Source organism: Triticum aestivum, chromosome 3B, assembly GCF_018294505.1.
Source record: "Triticum aestivum cultivar Chinese Spring chromosome 3B, IWGSC CS RefSeq v2.1, whole genome shotgun sequence".
Taxonomy (NCBI): domain Eukaryota; kingdom Viridiplantae; phylum Streptophyta; class Magnoliopsida; order Poales; family Poaceae; genus Triticum; species Triticum aestivum.
In genome coordinates this window covers 825062848-825086179 of record NC_057801.1, presented here as the reverse complement: position 1 = coordinate 825086179, position 23332 = coordinate 825062848, and the positions used below count along the sequence as shown (strand labels likewise).

Here is a 23332-nt window from a genome sequence, read left to right as displayed (position 1 = left end):
TACCAATCTTGATAGTTGTATGTGCTTGTAACATTTGGTTATTTTTTTCATTCAGTGCACCTATGAAAAAAGTTGCTGCTGCTAAGGGTTCTCCAAGTGAACCAGGAAAAAGGTGTTCACATACCTATCTAGTTTGCAGTTATTCAAAAATAATTGTTGGTTTTTTTGTTCATATGATTTGATAACTTTATATTTATAGTCCTTGATTACTTTGTAATTTTTTCCCTGGATGCTACTTATACCTGAAGTATATGACATCCTTTTTTGATTGAAGCATGTGGTAACTCAGGTTTAACAACATGTGTAATCTCACTACTACCCTTGTGTATCGATTTTTTCAGTCGTTCAAAAGATAAAAGTGCAGTGAAAAAGGTGAAATTCGCCAAGACCAGATCCTCTCCACGACTAAGGGCAACATTGTCGCAGACAACGTCATCGGAGACAACAGAAGTTATCCATCTTGATGAATCTCCCACGGCGACATCTCCGTCTGAAAAAGCAGCAGCATCTAGCGAGGGTGCATCTGATGCTGTTGCGGCGACATCGGCTGGTGTTTCTGATGACACTGTTTTTCAGCTAGCTGCAGCGGCAACTGTTACTGCTGCTGTTGAAGATATCGCCAGTGTGGCTGTAGCTATTGAATGCGAAAATGAAGTCGTCCCTAATATAGCGCATGATGGAAGTGAAGGTAGTTCTGTTCGCCATCACATTTGTTTTTTGTTTCTTGTATTTTTATGATGTTTTTTATTGACGATGTGTTTAATCTTTTTCCGCTGTAGCTGAGAAAGTTGTGGGAAGTACCAGAGACAATATGCCTACTGATACGGCTATAGCTGGAGGTGAAAAGAATGATGCCGATAATCCTGTTGTCACAGGTTGGTAACTTTATTTTCTTATGTTGATAACTTGTCTGTCTAATACATGATAACTCAAGATATTGTTTCTGGCACTAACAAATACAATGTCATCTACATGTTTTCCTGATGCCTTTTTTCCTTATTTGTGTGTTACTTGTCATGTTTTGAAGCAGTAGCTGACCATGCACTAGAGTTGAGCACCCCTGGAGCTAGAAACTACGATGGTAATTTTATGCCACCCAGCTGCTCTCTTAGGCTGGATGACATCTTTGGTGCGAGTCCTCAAGTGCCACCATCTACTGAAGCAACTGCAACGGCTCAAGCTGCACCAATGTTGGCTCAAGTACCACCTGCAGCACCAGAAGCACCTGCGGTGGCGCCATATGCTCAAGTACCACCTGCAGCACCAGAAGCACCTGTGGCGGCGCCATCTGCTCAAGTACCACCTACAGAACCAGCTACTGGCCCTGACGTCGTTCTAGGGCTCGCAGCTCCTGTTGATGCTGACTCGAAGGGCAAGGCATTGATGAAAGTTACCAAGGCTCAACCGGTTGCTTGGGCTCCGCCACCCAACAACTCTGGTAAGTGAAGACCTTGTGTCTTCGCTTTTATGCCGAGAGAGTGATGGATTGAGATATGTCAGTGTTCATCGTATTGTTTTGTGCCTTGGTGTGCTCTTTTTATTTATGTGTTTGGGACTTTCTATCATTCCGTGTGTATGGATGAATGTAATACTACTTATATGCTGTGTGTGATGTAAATGAACATATGTGCTTTCAGTACCCGTAATATATATTTCTGTTGTGTCCGCTATAATATTTTGTACGATGCTAGCATAGACGATAAGTCCATCCTCCTCCCCCCCTGGTAACTTCGTCAGTTTTGAAAGCCGATGTTATCTGTTACTGACTTTTAGTAAGCGCGTGATACGTACATCTCCTATCATTGCTTATTTATTTTCCTTAATTCATTGTCATGCTTACAAAACAGTACTGTACTCGTAGTTATTCATCTGAACTTTTTCATTACTCCTTCAATTTTTTCCAATCACCCTGATAACTCCATATGACATATCTTGGTAACTCAAATGTTCAAATCCTGTCAGTTTATGATCCATTGACACAATAACTCCAGCCATATGCATTCTTTGCCAATTCTGGGCTATACAATTCTTTTTGGTCTTCCTTTTAACATGTTATGATGATTAGTTTATATCACAGCTGTTGCTCGTTATGCACCAGTGTTATCTAATTTGTTCCTTAAAAGGCCCATACAGGTGTGCTGGTAATCCACATTCACATTGCCTGGTATATTTTATATTGTGTTCCTGATAACTTCTTGTATCTTGTCTCAATTTTTAATACCTGATTTTTTTGCAACAATTTATGTTGTTTATCACTACTGTTCATGTCCTCATCGCTGTTTTTTTATTTAAGTGACACCGGAAGCTGGTCGTGTGCAAGTGTATGATGTTGAGATTGACGATGATGAGGTTCTCATGTGGTGGGAAGAATTTGAACATGGCAATCCAGCATTAAAAGGGAAATCTAATGTTCAAATAGGTGATTTTTTTTCTGCTCCATGAACATTTCAACCCTTGCACAAACCACTTTCTTTGTTTTTTCAATTATGGACCACCACTTGATAATCAAAACATGTGGCAGTTGATATGTTTTGACCCATCACTTGATAATTCTTTCTCCCATCTGATGATAATTCATGGTTTTCCCTTTTTTCGGTTTCTACCAGACAACCCCCAAAGTCCAACATTTGTTACACCAGAGTTACCACCTCGCACAGAGCATTTAGTACGCAGTTCAACACCTAAATCCTTTATTCGGAAAGTTAGGGTCATCCACCCGTCCAAATACCTGCTCCCACCTTTTGCCACCCTCACACCGAGCGAGGAGGCAGAGTACGTTTACAATGAAGTTATCAAGCATACTACTGATTCTAACTCTAAGATTAAAGAGTATGTTTCCATCCTTTTTCTCATCTCTCTTAACACAAATCATTATTTTGTACGCCTTTTTTTAAATGTATTTTTTAAATCTTTTTTTTGTTTTTTTGTTTTTTGTAGTCTTAGGGTCATCAACATTGATGGTAGGTGGGTTACCCTTGGTGAGCTTGCCAATTGTGTGAAGGGAGTTGGGCAACTATCAACCAGCATTGCCGAGTTACATGTTCGCGTTCTCTAGTATAAGGAAACGCCAAACAGGCTCATCTTCCCTTGGGTGCTCTCTGTGTATCTGTTGTTAGGAGACGTCAAATCCAAGTGTTTACTGAAGTATTTTCGACGGGACAAGTTTTACATTCTTAGTCACCAGGATCAGGTATGTTATGTTTGATGGATCTGGTAACTGTACAGTTAGTGTCTTGGTAACTTCCTGATAATATCATGTAACTTCCTATTATTTGCGGATATTGTTTGTTCTTCATGTCATGATAACCTGTTTCATGCACACTGGTAACTTTTGACCTTTCTGCCCTGATAACTTCCTTTTCTAGTTGCCTCTCGTTGTGAATTTCATCACCATTTGTTATCTTGGTAATTTTGTTTCTTTTCCAACTACTTTTATGCTTACTGCCTTTTTAAATTTTTTCAGCTGCTATTCCCTGCTTTGCAAAAGTTGGGCCGCGGTCCAAATGACGGGCATTGGTATGTGTTGTCACTAAATCTTAGGGCGAAGCGGTTTGAAGTTCTAGATTCATTGCGTGACCAATATAGTCCTTCTCTTCTCGAGCATGCGACAAGATACATGAACGCAATAAAGAAGGCCTGGTTGATAAATTACAAGGACTCGCATAAGTAGATTGAGGACTATGAACTTGTGTACATTGATGTGTTGAAACACGAAAATGGGTTAGTTGTGGATTACTCACCCTCTTTTTAACATCCCAACTACATGTTTGTCATCCCTGTTTATTTTGACCCGGTCCGAAACTCCAATTAAACTGATTTTGTGTTGTTTTTTTCATCACAAATGTTTCAGCATTGATTGTGGATTTTTCGCCTGCATGTTCCTTGAGGTGTGGGATGGCAAAAATGTTCCAGCCTTATCTCATGAACAAATTCCAGCTCTCCGGAAAATTATGACATTGAGGTGGCTAGATCATTATCAAAACAAATGCAAAGAGTGCGCTATCATCTGTTTGGCAGCGGGTGATGAGGTGATATTTTTTTTACTACATCGTGATAAGTTCTACCAAACTGTGATGATAACTTTTTTATTTGAATCTATCATGACAATGCCATGGAGCAAAGTGTTGACATGCTATTTTACTATAGTATACACAGTCCAAAATCACTGACTATATGATATAATTCACTACTGTGATTATAATTTGTTCATAAGCAATTTTTAGAAGTGCAAGGAGGACTAATTTTTTGTCCATAAGTAATACAATGCAGTGCTGGTAGCCTTCAAAAAATGTAGATATAAAAACATTGGCTTTTACAAATCCATGTCAATTCCATCATACATTGCTGGTAAATGGCATAATAATGTACTGATAGCTTGGTTAAGAAATAAAAATTTTGGATTTACAAATCCATGTCAATCCCATCAAACATTTGCTGGTAACTGGCATAACAGGGTACTGATAGCTTGCTTAAATTATAGAGATACACTTTGTTTTTGCATTACAAAGCCATGATAAAATCTATGATACAAGCTTATAACTGGAATGTTATGGGGCTCATAGCTTGCACATTATGGTCCATGAAAAAAAATGCAGCCACCATCTTCCATTTTAATAGCACCTCCTTCATTTATCTTGCTAGGGGAGATTTGCATGTGCGTTTGTCATGTTCCAGACTCCCGCACACACCACATTTCCTTTTTGTCTTTGGTTTTGCAATCTCAAAACCTGATTGCTTTCTTTTTGACTTTGGCCGCCCTTTCGTTACAGTCTTGGGAGGGTCTAGTATCAACTTTGCGTTTGAGGATGGAGCTGCATCAGGATGTGGGGGTTGGATGACAAAAGCCTGATTGTTTTTGCTAGCATGTATCGTCACCCGCACACTTTCTTGCTGTGTGGCAGGGTTACCCTGTCGCTGCACATTAGTAGCACTTTCTTGTTGTGTGGCGGTGTTCTCCTGTTGATTCACATTAGTGGCACTTGTTTGCTGTGTGGCTGAGTACTCCGGATGTCTTGCATCGGGGGCGTTTTGGTGATGTGTGACAGGGTTGTCTTCATTCATCCGCCCCACATGTATCGAGCAGGGATCCGGCTGTCCTTGAAACGATCCTTTTGCTTCTTCCTTTTCCTTTCTTGCTTTTTTAAGTTGATTGTTCTTCAGGATTTCAAGCTCCTCCTTGAAATTATACAGGTGCTTTCTTGCCAATCTGGTCCCGTCATCTGTTAGGCAAGCATCTTTGGCCGATGCCTTAAATTCCTTAAGAATTGACGTGTATCGCATGACGCTTTTATCCTCCTCTGGCATCGACTTCTTAACTGTCGGCTGTTCGAAATCAGGTTGAATAAGATCCTCCTCTGGATCCCAGGTCCACCTCTTTAGGATGTACTTGTCAGGTATCTCGTATACCCCAATTTGGTCCATAACTCGTAGTACGTGCGCGCACAGTAGCCCGTCACGATCAAACTTGCAGCAACTGCACGAGTATGTCTCTTCAACCATGTTTGCTTGCACATGGTAGTCCCTGTCTCCATATTTCGGTATTATCCCGCGCACTGAGCTGACCTTGAAAGTACCATCATCCAATGCGTCGCATCTGTATGCTGATTTCACCTTCATCTCCACCTGGAACTTGCAAAACAAGTTATGTGTGTATAGCCCCCGCACCTGCATCTTCAGCGGGTTCATCGAGTACATTTCGGTTTCTTTGTACACTGTTTCCAACTGCTCTTTTGACACGCTAGCCATCACCTTATCCTGTATCGCAGTGTACTGTTGTGCGAATTCGACCAGTGAGTTGTTTGGGTTGACATACTTCTTGAGCACATAGTTAAATCCCTCGCTTCTTGCTGTGGTCTGCAAGAACGGGAAAAAGTCGTGCATATAGTATACCGGGACCCAACACTTCCTGTTCTCCCACAACCAATGGAAATGCTCGTTGTCAGTCTGGCCATACGCTTCGATCATCACCCACCACTTGTGCTCAAACTCATCAACTGCATTCATAATATAAACATGGTAACATCAATTATTGGAGGATGGTAACATCTGTTCAAACATAGCTGGTAACTAGGAACACCAATGCTGTTGATAATTATGTCACACACACATGGTTACTTTAGTTGAAGGATCATGGTAAGTACTTTGCAGACAGGATAAGATTTTCTTTTTCCAAAGCGAATACCACTCTGTGTGTGTAGTACAAGCAACATTTTTAACTAGCAACAAAAAGATACTCATATTAATCAGACTAGCTGGTGATTGAAAAGTTTTGTTGTAACTAGTGGGATGAACAACTGAAATGTGTACATCAAACATGGACATTATAGGGGTAGTACAGAAAGCAACTAATGTAGGTAATTTTGTTATAATCCTCTGGTAACTTGTCACTTTGTTAGATGGTAACTATTGTTATCATGCATCTAAACCCATTTTCTATGTGCCTATTTTTTATGTGTTTTAAGCTAGTGAGGGGTGGGAAGTAAAATACCAGTCAGGCTGTTGTCAACACAATCCTTGAATGCATTGTTTAGTGGGTCATTGTCAGCCATCAGCTTCCCAAGCTTCTCTCGTGCTTTTTTCATTATATGCCAGCGGCAATTCCTGTGTACTATCCCGATGAAGACCTCATCAATAGCACTCCTCATTGCAAAATCTTGATCTGTTATTATGTTCTTTGGCGCAATTCCACCCATTGCATGCAAGAATGCATTAAACAGCCACACAAAGTTACCAGATAGTTCGTTTCGAACAAACCCACAACCAAATTGGATCGACTGCCCATGGTTATTAATGCCAATGAAGGGTGCACAGGGCATTTTGTACATGTTTGTCATGTATGTTGTGTCAAATGAGATGACATCATTGTATCTAGCATATGCCCTGCGCGACGCACCATCTATCCAGAATAAATTCTCCACTCTGTCCTCATCATCAAGCTTTATTCTCCAATAGAAATCTGGATCTTGTGCCTTCATATCTTGGAAGTACGAGATTGTGCTCCCCACATCAGCATGGCGGTACTCCATCCGGAATTTAGCTTGCTGGTTTGCGATGTCCTTTGTTGTGTATGGTACATCTTTAGGATTTCCGTAGAACCATTCCATTAGTTGCATCTGTCTGGCTGTCTCTATGTTGCATCCGTGCAATATCTTCAAGAAGTCCTGCTCATCTTTTGGAATGTTCCTATGTGATGATAGGAACTTTGTCAAGGACGGCTTTCTTATTAGAGGGTGGTTGTGGTCGTCGTTGAAGCGTTTGACTCTCCACCACGCATCCGTGTGGGTGATGTAAAGGTGGGCCGGACATCCCGACCTCACAACCTTCCCTCGTTTCCTCTTCTTCACGATGCCTTTTGGGTCCTGCACATCCTCTATCTCTTCCTTGTTTGTTTTTGGCTTGCCGTATTTCCCACAAACCAGGAGGACTCTGCTTACAGTATTATCTTTGATTGTTTTTCTGTATTCCAGTCTCATTCCAAACCCATGTCTCTGTGCATATTGCCTGTAGTGTTCATAAGCTTCCTCAAAAGTATCAAACTTCATCATTTCATCAGGAGGTTTCGGTGTGGAGTATGCCTCGGTATTTTTGTCTCCCTGTTCAGCATTCTCTCCCCCTGTTTCTGGACTCGCTGGCTCGCTGACTGAACGATCAAAGAAGCTTTCTCCCCCCCCCTATGCTGCTAGTAGTCGGTTCTTTGCTTGTTTCTCGAACCATCGGGTTGCTTCTAGAAGTAGCACCTATAATGTTTTTGAAAGTTGTTATTTTGTGTTATATTTTTCTGCATGCCAAAACTAGTGGTAACTTGTACTCCAGTTGATTGGTAAAGTTTGCATGCATTAAGATGTTTTTTTTGTAGCTCTAAAGTGAAAGCATGAAATTCCAATTGCAATACATATTGCATGATAATTCGTATGCAGTAAGTGAGGTAACTGTGCCTAAATTCATGGTAACCAGTGAAAGCATGTAATTCCATTTTCAATACAGATTGCATGATAATTTGTATGCAGTAAGTGTGGTAATTGTACCTAAATTCATGGTAACCTGTGTGCATCAAGCTACGTCATTTGTCAACTGTTTCATGGTGAATGTGATAGTTGTAAATAACCTAAGGTGGTAGTTGCAATTCAAGTACGATGGTAACAAATTTGTGTACAAAATTGTGGTAGCATGGTAAATGTTTTACCTTCACCTGTTTTGGCAGAACCAAAGCTTGCCGTGTGTGCATATTCACACTGTTGGTTTGTCCCCATACCACTCATCATGACATCCACATTACCCCCGTTGTGATGCGCCATTTTCTTGTGTCGTAGCACCTGCTAGTACATATGATTGCACCAATTAATTTTCCACAATTACTAGCAATCTTGATTATTTTTTCACAACAACTATTTTTTTCCTTTTAATGCCATGATAACTTCTGTTTTATAACAGTATCGTTTTGGCAGTAACCAGCATATGGGAGTATGACAGCGACAGTTTCTATGAACCTCATTTCATGAACATCATTTTTATCAAAAAAGAATGGTGGCAACAATGTAAATCAACACATGGTATTCTTGTAGTGTTTTTAGCACCTTTGGTTCTGAGTTTTTCCTGGTAATTTGTAATGAATTAGCACGATAACTTGTTCTGACATGGGTGTGTTCAATATATAAAGGATGGGTGTGTTCAATATATAAAGGAAGAAAGGGATCTTTTTTTATGTTGAATAAGTCTTACAGGATGCTGATTACTCAATGCACACACTCTGGTAATCTATTTTCAATCGAGATGGTATGTCAGTTTTAATGAGAAAATTCATACATGTATTTTCTAACTTGACTGTAAAAGATGAAATTTAGTCAATCTTTTTGTTGGTAACCTGACTGAATTTGAGTGGTAACTCAATTTCAACATGGGAATTACACACATGTAGTAAAAATACTACCTTTTCTTGCATGCTTTAGTTCTTGTTGTTTTTTCCCCATGTTTTCCCCCCTTGATTTTATTGGTATGAAATGCAAATGCAGCATGGGTATAGAGGTAGCATGGGTATAGAGGTTGAATCACTTACCTCCTTTCTTCTTTGACTGATTATGACGAAATATGGACGAATTGATGATAACCCCTGTGATGTTCTTGTGGTAAACCGGGGCCCTCCCTCAAATCCTTGTGTTTTGGTGTTGTTTTTTCATGGTTTCCCTTTTTTTTGGTGGATCTGATCTGGCATCGATGTTGCCGGCGATGGTGGTGCGTCGGGGAGAGAGGAGAGAACTGATCGGGGCAGGTGGCTGTTTCTTGCGATGGAGGTAAGAAAGTAGGGTTTGGGTGGTAAGTCACGTGCAGGAGGGGGGAGGTGGGCCAAATTGGGCCTCGATCCGTTGCGCGGGGAAGGACGCAGTAGGGGGGAGGTGGGCCTAGCGAGAGAAGTCTGGGTCGTGGGTGGAGCTGCCGAATTGGATCACGCGCGGGAGGGACTCAGGTTCCCGATCGTGCGGATCTGTCGCTAAACCACCAGTCGGCTGGTGGTTAGTCGCGTCCATAAATAAATATAATTACATGCCTTGAGGATTACGTTATTGAAATTGTGTGAATATAGTGTGTATCATTAAATATATTGTGCGAGTTATCATCATGTATGGTATAAGAAATATATCCAGATGACAATATCATGTTTATGATCACGTCTAAGTAAATAGAAAGTTCTAGCGTATAGAAGGTGTTTACTGAAGGGGAGCCTTGGCGCAGTGGTAAAGTTGCTGCCTTGTGACCATCCTGGAAACAGCCTCTTGCAGAAATGTAGGGAAAAACTGCGTACAATAGGCCCAAAGTGGTCGGACCCTTCCCTGAGCCATACTTAAGCGGGAGCTACATGCACCGGGATGCCCTTTTATAGAAGGTGTTTACTAGTAGGCTGCGATCGAATTATTGGCATTTGCTTTTACCATCTTTTCTTAGTCAAATGTGTTTTACAGGTTACATGGGAAGTTTAGTAACCGTTGTCAACATGTATGTGGTCTAGAGTGTAGACTTAGTATTGACATATCGTCCCTTATAATAATCGTCCATTCATGATCAGTTATAAACGAGGAGGGATGAATGTGAGATTTTAGAATTTCTTCAAAAAAAAAACTTAGTAGCCAAGAAAAATAGAGTAAACAGAAAAACACACGTATTGTAAAGAAGAATAACTGAACCGAAGCAGCCAATAATTTAGGAGAATTTGAGGCATAACTAATAAGCTAGAGACAGAAGCACGTTAGATAGAAAATAACTAAGTAGAAGTACATGAACATAAGTATAGCAAGTAGACAAACACACTTCCATACAACAAGATGGAGTACAAAGCTAAGCATGAAACTAGACAATGCATAACCGTAAGTACTCAAACAACTCTACACAACAGTCTCAAAGAATGAAGGAAGGGAAATGCTTCAACACAGAGACAATTACAGAATGTAAATTTAGTGTGAAGAAATATAACCCATTGGTCGAAGAAGACACAAAGATGTGTTACCCCTATTCAAACTGCTCACACAATTCTATGTCTGGGTTGGAGAGGCTTAGCCGCAATTCTGAGAACACTTAGTCCTCGCCTTAGAGCTAAGTTTCTTGGAACTCGTCCAGTCATTCTGAGTAGATCTTGAGGTGATCTCTAGACCTTCACAGACTTGTTCTTCAATAATTCCACAATCTAGATGGATGCTCTTGAACAGACGCCTAACAGCCTACAAGATGCACATTCCTCAATACTAAGAAGCTCAAGTTTGGCTTCAATTAAACTCTTTAGGGATGCTCAATCACTTTACGTTCTTAGGCTATGTTTTTTCTCACTTAGGATTGTCTTAGATCAGTGTAAGGAAAAATGGGATGCTCACACAACACTTGTCAATTTTCTCATAGAGCAGCCAACCACTTATGGTTGAGGTTGGGGCTATTTATAGCCGGTGGTTAGCGACCCAGGGGCAGGGGCTGATGTGACAACGGAAGTGCACTCACAATGTTTGCATGACACATGGCTAACGGTCATATTTCAAATGGTGCATGTGGACTTTCTTGTGGGGCAAGACATCCAACTCTTCAGTGAAGACATATAACTCGGCCCTCACCCCTGCATAAGCCCATCGCGCACTACACAACACTCTCTCGTGGAACCCCTCAGGGATCATGGTTTGGGCTGCTCTGATGCAATTTAGAGGCTCCCCTCTAGACAATCTAAGGAAGGGAAAAAATGTGCCTGTGAACTGGAAGGATATTGAAAAAGATGATAAATTCATAGCATGGTATCGACTAAACTTTGCACATATATAGTATGGTCTGGAGAGGTTACCGATCAATCTGGTTTTTGGCAAGTTAATTAGCGATTCTAGGGGCGACGACTCGACGCTTTATGTGGATGTCTTGCACCTTTTCTGAGATATGGATAGGACGAGTAGGAACCCTTTTGATTTTTTACTTTGCATTCCATACTTTGCTTTCCAGGGAATGTCCGAGGTTTTCCAATTGTGCCTTGCACTTCATGACCTTATGTCCTTAATGTTAGGCTAGTCATAGTGGGAGTACCTGCTACCTCTTGAGCTTGCGTTGGTTTTTCCCTTGAAGAGGAAATGATGATGCAGCAAAGTAGCGTAAGTATTTCCCTCAGTTTTGAGAACCAAGGTATCAATTCAGCAGGAGACGACGCACAAGTCACCGAATACCTGCACAAACAATCAAAAACTTGCAACCAACGCGATAAAGTGGTTGTCAATCCCTTAATGGTCACTCGTAAAAGTGAGATCTGATAGAGATAATAAAGTAAATATTTTTGGTATTTTTGATGTATAGATTGGAAAGTAAAGATTGCAAAACAGTAAACGAGATTCAACAATATGGAAAAGACTTTAATATAATGGAAAAGGGACCCAGGCCAATAGGTTTCACTAGTGGCTTCTCTCGAGATAGCATGTATTACGACGGGTGAACAAATTACGGCCGAGCAATTGATAGAAAAGCGCATAATTATGATGACATCTAAGGCAATGATCATGAACATAGGCATCATGTCCGTGTCAAGTAGACCGACTCCTGCCTGCATGTACTACTATTACTCCACACATCGACTGCTATCCATCATGCATCGAGAGTATTAAGTTCATAAGAACGGAGTAACGCATTAAGCGAGATGACATGATGTAGAGGGATAAACTCAAGCAATATGATATAAATCCCATCTTTTTATCCTCGATGGCAACAATACAATACGTGCCTTGTTGTCCCTACTATCATTGGGAAAGGACAACGCAAGATTGAAACCAAAGCTAAGCACTTCTCTCATGGCAAGAAAGATCAATCTAGTAGGCCAAACTAAACCGATAATGTGTGAGTTATCATCATGTATGGTATAAGAAATAGGGTTAATTAGATAAATGGGACTTCGAAAAATGCCACTGGAAATGGCATGAATTGTCACTTTTCAAAGTTTGGAAATTGCAGTGACATTTCTCGGAATCGCCAGATTTGGAGTGGCATTTATCAAATCAACCCTAAGAAATATATCTAGATGACAATGTCATGTTTATGATCAAGTCTAAGTAAATAGAAAATTCTAGATTAGAGAAGGTGTTTACTAGTAGGTTGTCACCGGATTATTGGCATTTGCTTTACCTATCTTTTCTTAGTCAAATGTGTCTTACAAGTTACAAGGGAAGTTTAGTAAGAGTTGCCAACATGTGTGTGGTCTAGAATTTAGACTTAGTATTGAAATATCGTCTCTTATCTATACCTAATAATAAAGGGCAATTGCTTCTTGCGGTAGGTCATAGAAATTGCCCCCAAAGTTGCCCAATGCCACTTTTTTTAGTAAAACCCACCAATGCCATCTATAAGTGATAAAAAAACGTTTCACACAGGGCAATCCCCCGCCTGAGTTGGTCCATGCAGCAGGGACATCCTATATTGTGCTCTGCGCAGTGGGATAGGACGGAGCGTGTCCATTTTTTATTTTTATTTTTCATGATTTTATAAAAAATGTTTTCTTATTAAAACAAAATTTGAAATTTTGTTTTAAATGCTCGAAAAATCAGAAAATGTTCAAGATTTTTTAAGGCGTGTAGTAAAAAATGTTAATGAAATTAAACAAATTTTGCAAATTGTAAAAGTGTTCATGAGTGAAAATATCCTAGAAATTCAAAAACTGTTCATGACTTACAAAATAATTTATTCATTCATATAATGTTCGCAGATTCAAAAAATGATCATGCATTTTTAAAAATGTTACTTTAATCAATAAAGTGTTCGCGAATTTCAAAAATTGTTCCACTAATTTCCAAAACAATGTTCTTCCATTCTAGGAATGGTCGCCGGTTCAAGAAAATTGTTAAAAAATGTTCACTATTTTGAAAAAATGTTTACAAACAGTATAAAATGTTCATGAATTCAAAAAATATTCTGAGTTTAGAAAATGTTACAAAATTTGTAAAAGTCTTCATGAATTTGAAAATGTTCACGAGTTTAAAAAAAATGTTCATGATCACGAAATTGAGAGTGATACTGTATCTCAGGGATGTAGCAAAATGTGATCATGGCCATTGGAGATTATGATTTTCCCCGGTTGCAAAGCACGGCCCTTTTTGCTAGTAATAATCATCCATGCAGGATCAATAATAAATGAGGAGGGATGAATGAGAGATTTTAGAATTTCTTCAAAAGACACTTAGTAGCAAAGAAAATAGAGTAAACAAAACAACATAAGTACTTTAAAGAAGAATAACTGAACCGAAGCAGCCAATAACTTAGGAGAATCTGAGGCATAACTAACAAGCTAGAGAGAAGCACGCTAGATAGAAAATAACTAAGTAGAAGTAGATGAACATAAGTATAACAGGTAGACACACTTCCATACAACAAGATGGAGTACAAAGCTAAACATGAAGCTAGACAACAGATAAACCGGAAGTACTCAAACAGTCCTTGCAACAGTTTCAAAGAATGAAGGAAGGGAAATGGTTCGACAAAGAGGCAATTACAGAATGTAAATAAATCGATCGTGGCTCGCGTCCCTCGCGTTGCCCCCGGCCTGGGCGACTCGGGGGGCCTCCAACCCTAGGCACCGCCGCCGCCCCCTCCTTCTCCCCTCCTCGCGCCGTCGCCGGGTGAAACCCGCGTGGCAGACGGTGGCGGCGGGGGGATTCCCTCTCCCGACTCCCCTTCTTCCGCGGGCAGCGGATCTAGGCGGCAGGCGACGGTGTCCTGCGGCGGCAGGCCTCGGCGAGCGGTGGCGGGGCGCGGGGCACGCGGCGGCGAGCCACGGCAGGCGCTGGCGGCTGCGCGCGGGGCAGACTCCGGGGCGGCGGCGCGGGCTTGGATCCATCTGATACAGTGGGCGCGGCCTTGGCCTCCCCTGCTCGGCCGGCGGGTCTCGGTGGGGGGGCTTCTCCGTGCTGAGATCTGGCAAGCGGGATCATCCAGATCCCAGCAAGGACGGCTGTGACCCGTGCACGAGAGATGGAGGTCTTCGATCAGATCTGGGTGAAAACCTGCTATTGGCTATTGCCAAGGCCGGCGATGGCGACGCTGTCTGCATCGTTCCCTTCCTGAAGGCATCGCCGTGGAGACGTTCAAGGCCACTCTCTGCTACCTCCGGGGGAAATCCTAGATCAGTAGATCGGATGACGGCGGCTCTCTGGTGTCGTTTCCCCCTGGGGGCGTCATTTTTGGAGGTGCACACAGACTCGAGGGACTAGAGGACGGCGACTTTGGTGGAGCGGTGCTTCATCTTACACATTGATGGTGGTGGATCTCGACGGCATGGTGCTGTGGAGACTCGGTGCCTGATGCGCGGAGATGGACTCGTGTAGGAGGAGGATGCTGTCTGGCGTCATGGGGTCGTCGATGGCAGAGTGGCCAGAGAAGGTAGAAGCCTCAATATGATCTGAAGACGGACCTGTGGAAGATGGCGGCGACGACACACGAGTGCCTCTGGCCGGATTGTGCCCCAGACCCGGTATGTGGCTCGGCTGGGGCTTCCGAATATGTTTTGGCTTCCGGCTTTTGATGTTAGGCTTAGGTGAGTGGTTTGGGTAGTGGCCCAGCTAGCACCCCTTCATCATTTTGGATAGGAGTAGCGGCATGTGTTGCCAAGACGGTGGATTCAGGCACATTTTTGTAATACTTTGTAAGATCCTCGAAAATAATCAATAAAGTGACCGTATGCATCTCCCCGATGCAGAGGCCGGGGGTCATCCTCCTTTTCTAAAAAAAAGAATGTAAATAAATGAAAAGAAATATAACCCGTTGGTCGAGGAAGACACAAAGATGTGTTACCCCTGTTCAAACTGCTCACACAATTCTATGCATGGGTTGGAGAGGCTAAAACGCAATTCTGAGAACACTTAGTCCTCGCTTTATTTTCCCTGAGGTTCCTTGGAACTCGTCCAATCACTTTGGGTAGATCTTGAGGTGATCCCTGGACCTCCACAGGTTCTTAGGTAATTCCACAATCTGGATGCTCTTGAACAGACGCCTAATAGTCTACAAGATGCACATTCCTCAATACTAAAAAGCTCAAGTTATCCTTCAATTAAACTCTTTAGTGATGCTCAATCACTTTACGTTCTTAGGCTATGTTTTTTTTTCTCACTTAGGATTCTCTTAGACCAGTGCAAAGAAAAATGGGATGCTCACACAACACTTGTCAATTTTCTCATGGAGCAGCCAACCACTTATGGTTGAGGTAGAGGCTATTTATAGCCGTGGGGTAGCAACCTAGGGGGCAGGGGATGATGTGACCACGAAGGTGCACTCACAATGTTTGCATGGCACATGGCTAACGGTCAGATTTCAAATGGTGCACGTGGACTTGCTTGTGGGGAAAGACATCCAACTCCTCAGTGAAGTCATATAACTTGGTTCTCGCTCCCGCCTAAGCCCCTTGCGCACTACGCCGCGCCCTCTCGTGGCACCCCTTATGGTTTGTGGTTTGGGCTACTCTGATGCGATTTAGAGGGTCCTCTCTAGACGATTTGAGGAAGGGAAAAAATATGCCAGTGAATTGGAAGCCTATTTTATTTTTGATATAGAAGATGAGAAATTCATAGCATGGTATCGACTGAACTTTGCACATATATAGTCTGGTCTGAATAGGTTATTGATCTATCTGGGTTTTGGCAAGCTAATTGGCGATTCCAGGGGCGACGACTTGATGCTTTCTGTGGATGGCTTGCACCTTTTTTGAGATATGGATAGGCGAGTAGGAACCCTTGTGGTTTTTATTTTGCTTTCCAAGGAATGTCCGAGGTTTTCCAATTGTGCCTTGCACTTCATGACACAGACAAGCGCCATCATCACCAACGGTACGACCCCGCCCCTCCGCTCCGCTCTAGCTATGCGCCGCGTGATCTCGTGGGATCCTGTCGGGAACGTGGTCTTGTTGCTCTGATTCGATTTGGATTAGCTGCGTTGCGAGAGTCCAGCTTTTCTGCGCCGTTCGGTGGGATTTTCTTCATGCTGGGACGATCGATGACATAGGCCTTCTTTAGGTTCAAAATTATGCCTGTGATTTCGGAAAAGGAGTTAACTATGTATTGTTGACGCGGGTGAGAAATTCAGTGAGAAGTCTGTATGTTTATGTGAACAGGGCAATCCACAGCATGCCATTGGTTTCAGACATATAGTCTGGCCCAGATAGGTTACTGATCCATGTTTGGGCTGTGCCAAGCTAATTGGTGATTCCAAGGGTGCCTTGATGCTTTCTGTGAATGGCTTGCATCGTTTATGAGATTTGGACGGCGTGAACAGGAACACCTGTGGTTTTTATTTTGCTTTCTGGGACATGTCCGCGGCTTTCCAATCGTAGTTGGCACTTCATGACCTTATGTCTCAGCCTTATGAGATTGTCATTGCTGGTCTGTACCGTCTCAGCCTTTTCATCTAGTGCCTGCCTACCACATATGCAGACATGCCTCGTCATTTTTATGGTCATGTGGCGATTATGATTGGAAATGTGGTACAACAATCCTTGGACTTTGCCATCATAGCAAATTCAGATATGCTAATCTCGTTTCATTTGCTAACAGAAAACTTTAGCCTGTCAAAGATGGAATTCTAGATCAGCATGCATTTCCTGGCTTGTTTGCTTTTTTATTTTGCAGAAAACCTGTGGTATAGTTTCAAACTGTTAGTTTTGTTGCCTATTGTTGGTGAGGGCTAACATAGTAACAGGGGCCTTTTAACTTCTTATTAATGCAATTGGCATTTGATTGTGAGCCGTCAAGCTTGTGACCGAATTCGGACTGTTAGAGCAAAAAACAAAATGTTGGTTTAATATTGTTTTGCTTGTTTGTTTGACATACACAATGTTTTTACTCGAAATAACGTTGCATTTACTCCCTTTGCAGATGGAGTAGGCATCAACCCACAGCAAAGTGCAGGTACTATATGCAGGTACCCACGTTTACATTTTGTTCAGATCTGTTTTCTTTTTCAGTTGTTGACACACAACAATTTTCTGTTAGCTACAAGAAGTCCTTGACATGCGACAATGTTCTGTTAGCTACAAGAAGTTCACCAATATATTTTCAACACACTATTTTGTTCCATAGAAATGTTTTGAGTTACTCGGCAAGTTAGTTGTCCTAGTTATGCAAGATTGATTGAGCTCCTTTATGCCGCTGATTATTTTTGTTGTTGTTGCGGTTCATATTATAGATCATTTGATTTGTGATGGGCTGCTGGCACTAAATTTGGCTACAGTGGCCAGTTTGATTGTAAAAAAGAGTACTTGATAAACCTAATAGATTTGCAGTTCTCTCTTTATCAAAACATAGGTCTGTCTAACATAAGTTATTTATCTTGAGGACACTCACTGCCCTTCTCTTATATCTTTACCAACTCTGAGCCGCCTTCTAGAGCTTGCATATCGTATCCCATATATTTAGTACTTTTTATCTTAGTCTAGCCAACAGGGCACCACTTCCCTATGTCAATCTGCCCCTTCTCTTCCATGTCCGCTGATGTAAAACTATTGTTAATTTTCAGGCAACGTGTTCTTGAAGCATGGCTCTGAGCTGCGCCTCATTCCCCGTGACAGGGTTGGAGCGTCGTCGGCCGCATCTTTCTAGTCGTCATTGTTAGAGTCAACAATGAAGGAACCTATATAACAGGAATAAAAGCATGTCGATGCTTGGTTGTATAATGGTCATGGATGTAACATGGTCATCTTGTAGCTATGCTTGACATGATGAATATAGCTTGCCAGACAGTGCTATGTGTTCCTGTCTTGTTTGCAGCCTTTGATTTCCCGGGATGCGGGATCGATCTGATTTTAGTTCTGCGGTGTTTGTGCGCCACCAAAACTTCTGCGTTCATCCTCTCGCCACACTATCTTGTCTCTGGTGATCGCCCGCGAGCCCTGATTCCATTTTTGCTATCAAAACAAAATCAAAAAAAGAAGAAAGCCTGAGAAAATGCACAACGAGAAGAATAAAATAAGTAACCAGGCACAACAAGTCTGCTGTCCTAGTTCGTTAAAGCTGGTGGAAGTAAACTAGGTGCCTGGGAGTTGTTTTGTTTTGTTTTGAGAAAGGTGCTTGGGAGTTCGAATCCTACCTCTCGCACCTATTTTTTGAAGCAAGGCTCAATTTCGGAACGGTAAGATTTCTTTTCTTCATGTCTTAGTTTGGAGTAAAATAGATGATAAGTACAGAAAGTTGGTGTGGAAGTTCAGTTTATACATCAACTTATTCTGGCATTTCCCAAACATATATATGGATGATGAGGAAATGCAAGAGGAATTTAGTGTGTTGACTAGACACCATTTCAAGGCAATACACCGCCAACATGCATGTTCTTGTGATCTAAATTCAAATGTACCAATTTTAACTTTGGTAGTCACTTGGTTCTACTTTGTCTGAGGAAAATTATGCTTATTTACCAATGCGACCAAACAAGTCCTCATTTTTTTCCGAAACGGAGGCAAAAGATTTGCCTCATCGATTAATTAAGAGGAAGAGAGTTGCCCAGTTAATTAACGGAAAACCAGGCGAAACCCGTTACATATAGACCACATGCGGACTACTCGAAACTCCATGACCCCACGGTAAAAATACAAAACGAGCAACAACCACAATCGCCGCACTTCTACATCGCAAAGAAAACCCCAACGAATCCAAAGCTGTAGACAACAAACACCAACAAATCCACAAAGACGAGCCAATCAGAGATGATGGTCGAAGAGACTGAGTATCATTCATTAAGCAGCAACAGACGCTTTACCAATGGCGCCACTCTTTTGGCCTATGCTCCTGAGAGCCTTCTTCACCTTCTTGATTTTACCCGAAGAAGCCTTCTCCACTAGTAGGCAAGCAATTGTCTTGCCAGACCCAGGGCTAGCGGCCTCCAAGCCGGCGAGCAAGCGGCCAAGCTTTTTCGTGAAGACCACCTCGTCAATACGTGCCCACATAGCTTCACGGTCAAAGATGGGCGACCGGATGGACTTTAGCGCATTAGAATTTGGTGCCAAAGCACCTACCTCATCAATCTCGGCACCCACAGGTGCCACCTGGCCCACAACCACAGGTGATAAGACAATAGCAGCATCCAATCCTCCACGATCCACCAAGGCGAGAGGCTGACTGGGCTCCAACAATGGCGGTGAGGTCGCAACCGGCATCGCCCAGGCTCCTCCAACCGACTCCATCTCCGTAGGAAGCACCATCGAAATAGGCGAAGTGGGCTCCCCACAAAGCTTCTGTAGCTCAGGCATAATTTGCAGCACTGGTGCCACGACCTCAACAACGGCTTCACTTTCAGAAGCAATCGGCATGACAGGCAGCGACAACGGGCGAGATGTAGCACGAGGGGAGAGATCTCCATACATGCTTGCTTCCCCGTCGGCAAAACCAACCTGGATCTCGGCAGTAGGGACACAACGGGCACAACCTGAAGCTTGGCGAGAGCAGCCTCTGCACTTGCCAAAACACTCCCAACTCGCGTAATGCAGTCGCGAAGCTCCGCTCGGAGCAGCTCGGTCTGCTCCACCAGGACGGGCCGCAACGCCACATCAACGGGGTTGCATCGACAAATGATGCAGGCAGTGGGGTGGATGGTGGAACAACATGTCGCGGTGGCGTAGTCTGGATGATGCGGAGCTGTGCATGACAGAAACGCGCTTTATGGCCGAATCGAAGGCATCCCATACACCGAAAAGGGTCCCTGCACTCACGAGCACGATGACCTTTGGAGAGGCACCGAAAGCATCGACCCTTGAGCCACGCCGAAGGAGGCGCCCAAGCATTTGGAGCGGGCTGATCAAAGGCATTTGAAGACTGCGCCCGGCGGCGCCCGACGACGAGGTGCCAGTCTCCCAACATTTTCCCACGAACTGTTGGCGCGCAACACATGGGATCAGCGGGCATCCCCTTGCTCCTGAAGCATCCAAGCCAGTCCCCCCAACCAGGACGCACGGGAGAAAGCGCCGGGTCGACCGATACCAACAGCAACGGAGTAGCCTTCATCCCTCTCGGGGCCATCACCGGCAGCTACCCTGGCTAATGAGAAACAAGTCCTCATGAGAAACACGCATGAGCATTTTCCTATTCAAGTATGACTGGTATAAACTACTGTTTTGAAGAGCCCCTTTGCAACTGTTACTGAGAAGGCGACACCCAAGATCGAGGCCAACGTTGAGCTGCTACAATGGCTCAAAGACAGCAGAACTTAACGTGCTGACGGCTCCAACTGGGGTGGAGGTTAACAGCAAAACCGGAGAGAACCCCGTCCGTGGGAAGGGCCAGGACAACTGGCAGCGCGGCCGACGAGCTGACAGCGGTGCGCAGTGGCGTGGAGGAGATCTGGTGGCCGGAGGAGGGGAAGAGGGCATGCAGAGATGAGCAGCTGGCCAGTGACCGACGACACCCCGTCCATGACAAGCCCGATTCCGACTTGCTTTGCTAGTCAATCCGTGTCCGGCTGTGCTGTGGATCCGACTCTGGTCGAGGCCGCAAGCCCGATTTCGACTTGTTTTGCTGGTCGATGATTCCATAAATTGAAGAGAGGCCCAGGCCATAATGTCCAAGCAGCTCAGACAAGCGCTTTGTTGCGTTCCTAATTTTTAGTTGGCGAAACAGTAGCGGCTGTACGGCAGTAGTAGAACCATCCGCCTCCACACCGCCGGAATCGATGAAGCTTCTCCCGGCCGTCCTCGGCCTCTCCCTCCTCCTCGTCCTGTGTCCCAATGGAGTGGAGGCCCGGCCTGCGCCTACCGGCGGTCATGAGAAGAAGCTGTCGAGCGCCACCTTCTTTGTCTTTGGGGATGACTTCGCTGACAACGGGAACCTCCCTCTGACCGAACCCGTCACCGAGAGTTCGCGACAATGGGCTTACCCCTACGGTGTTGGGGAACGTAGAGGAAATTCAAAATTTTCTACGCATCACCAAGATCAATCTATGGAGTAATCTAGCAACAAGGGGAAGGGGAGTGCATCTACATACTCTTGTAGATCGCTAAGCGGAAGCGTTGCAAGAATGCAGATGAGGTAGTCGTACTCGTGGCGATTCAGATCGCGGTCGATTCCGATCTAAGCGCCGAACAACGTCGCCTCCGCGTTCAACACACGTGCAGCACAGTGACGTCTCCCATGCCTTGATCCAGCAAGGAGAGAGAGAGAGGTTGGGGAAGACTCCGTCCAGCAGCAGCACGACGGCGTGGTGGTGGTGGAGGAGCACGGTACTCCAGCAGGGTTTCGCTAAGCACTACGAGAGACGATGAATGAGAGAGGTAGGGCTGCGCCTTGGGAGAGAGAGACTCATGTGTTGGGCATCCCCAAAACCTCCACTATATATAGGGGCAAGGGGGAGGGGGAGGCGTCCTAGGGTTTCCCCTAGGGGGGCGGCGGCCAGGGCAGATGGGATCTCCCCTTTGGGTGACTTGGCCCCCAAGCCAGGAGGTGGGAACCCTAGATGGGGCGCCCCAAACCCCCGGTCACGTGGGAATAGGTGAGGGGCGCACAACCCCTTAGTTGGCTGGTTTGCCCCCTTCCCTTGGCCCATGAAGCCCCCCAACACTTGCTGGGGCTCCCGAAATACCTTTCGGCCATGCTGGTCATCACCCGGTACCTCCGAAACACTTCCGGACTCCAAAACCCTTCGTCCAATATATCAATCTTCACCTCCGGACTATTCCGGATCTCCTCTTGACGTCCGGGATATCATCCGGGACTCCGAACAACGTTCGGTAACCGCGTATATACCTTTCCTATAACCCTAGCGTCATCGAACCTTAAGTGTGTAGACCCTACGGGCTTGGGAATCATGCAGACATGACCGAGACGTTCTCCGGCCAATAACCAACAGCGGGATCTGGATACCCATGTTGGCTCCCACATGTTCCACGATGATCTCATCGGATGAACCACGATTGTCAAGGATTCAAGCAATCTCGTATACAATTCCCTTTGTCAATCGGTACGTTACTTGCCCAAGATTCGATCGCCGGTATCCCAATACCTCGTTCAATCTCGTTACCGGCAAGTCACTTTACTCGTTGCGTAATGCATGATCCCATGACTAACTACTTAGTCACATTGAGCTCATTATGATGATGCATTACCGAGTGGGCCCAGAGATACCTCTCCATCATACGGAGTGACAAATCCCAGTCTCGATTCGTGCCAACCCAACAGACACTTTCGGAGATACCCGTAGTGCACCTTTATAGCCACCCAGTTATGTTGTGACATTTGGTACACCCAAAGCATTCCTACGGTATCCGGGAGTTGCACAATCTCATGGTCTAAGGAAATGATACTTGACATTAGAAAAGCTTTAGCAAACGAACTACACGATCTTGTGCTATGCTTAGGATTGGGTCTTGTCCATCACATCATTCTCCTAATGATGTGATCCCGTTATCAATGACATCCAATGTCCATGGTCAGGAAACCATAACCATCTATTGGTCAACGAGCTAGTCAACTAGAGGCTCACTAGGGACATGTCATGGTCTATGTATTCACACATGTATTACGGGTTCCAGTTAATACAATTATAGCATGAACAGAAGACAATTATCATGAAAAAGGAAATATAATAATAACCATTTTATTATTGCCTCTAGGGCATATTTCCAACAGTCTCCCACTTGCACTAGAGTCAATAATCTAGTTCACATCACTATGTGATTGTAATGAATCCAACACCCATTGGGTTTGATCATATCTCGCTTGTGAGAGAGGTTATTAGTCAACGGGCCTGAATCTTTCAGATCCGTGTATGCTTTACAAATCTCTATGTCATCTCCTAGATGCAGCTACCATGCGCTCTTTGGAACTATTCCAAATAACTGCTCTACTATACGAATCCGGTTTACTACTCAGAG

The 23332-nt window shown here is 43.8% G+C and overlaps 1 protein-coding gene and 1 pseudogene across 1 annotated transcript in view; both read left to right on the top strand.

Annotated features, from left to right (window-relative positions):
- LOC123072680 (ubiquitin-fold modifier 1-like) overlaps positions 1–18077 on the top strand; it is a 69706-nt gene extending 51629 nt beyond the window's left edge. Inside the window, exons 5-7 of the mRNA XM_044496288.1 lie at positions 16285–16310; positions 17355–17387; positions 17995–18077. Coding sequence (XP_044352223.1) covers positions 16285–16310; positions 17355–17387; positions 17995–18077 — 142 coding nt within the window. The remainder of the gene's footprint in view (positions 1–16284; positions 16311–17354; positions 17388–17994) is intronic.
- Positions 18078–21044: 2967 nt separating this feature from the next.
- Positions 21045–23332, top strand: part of LOC123066874 (GDSL esterase/lipase At5g03600-like) — a 33224-nt pseudogene continuing 30936 nt past the window's right edge.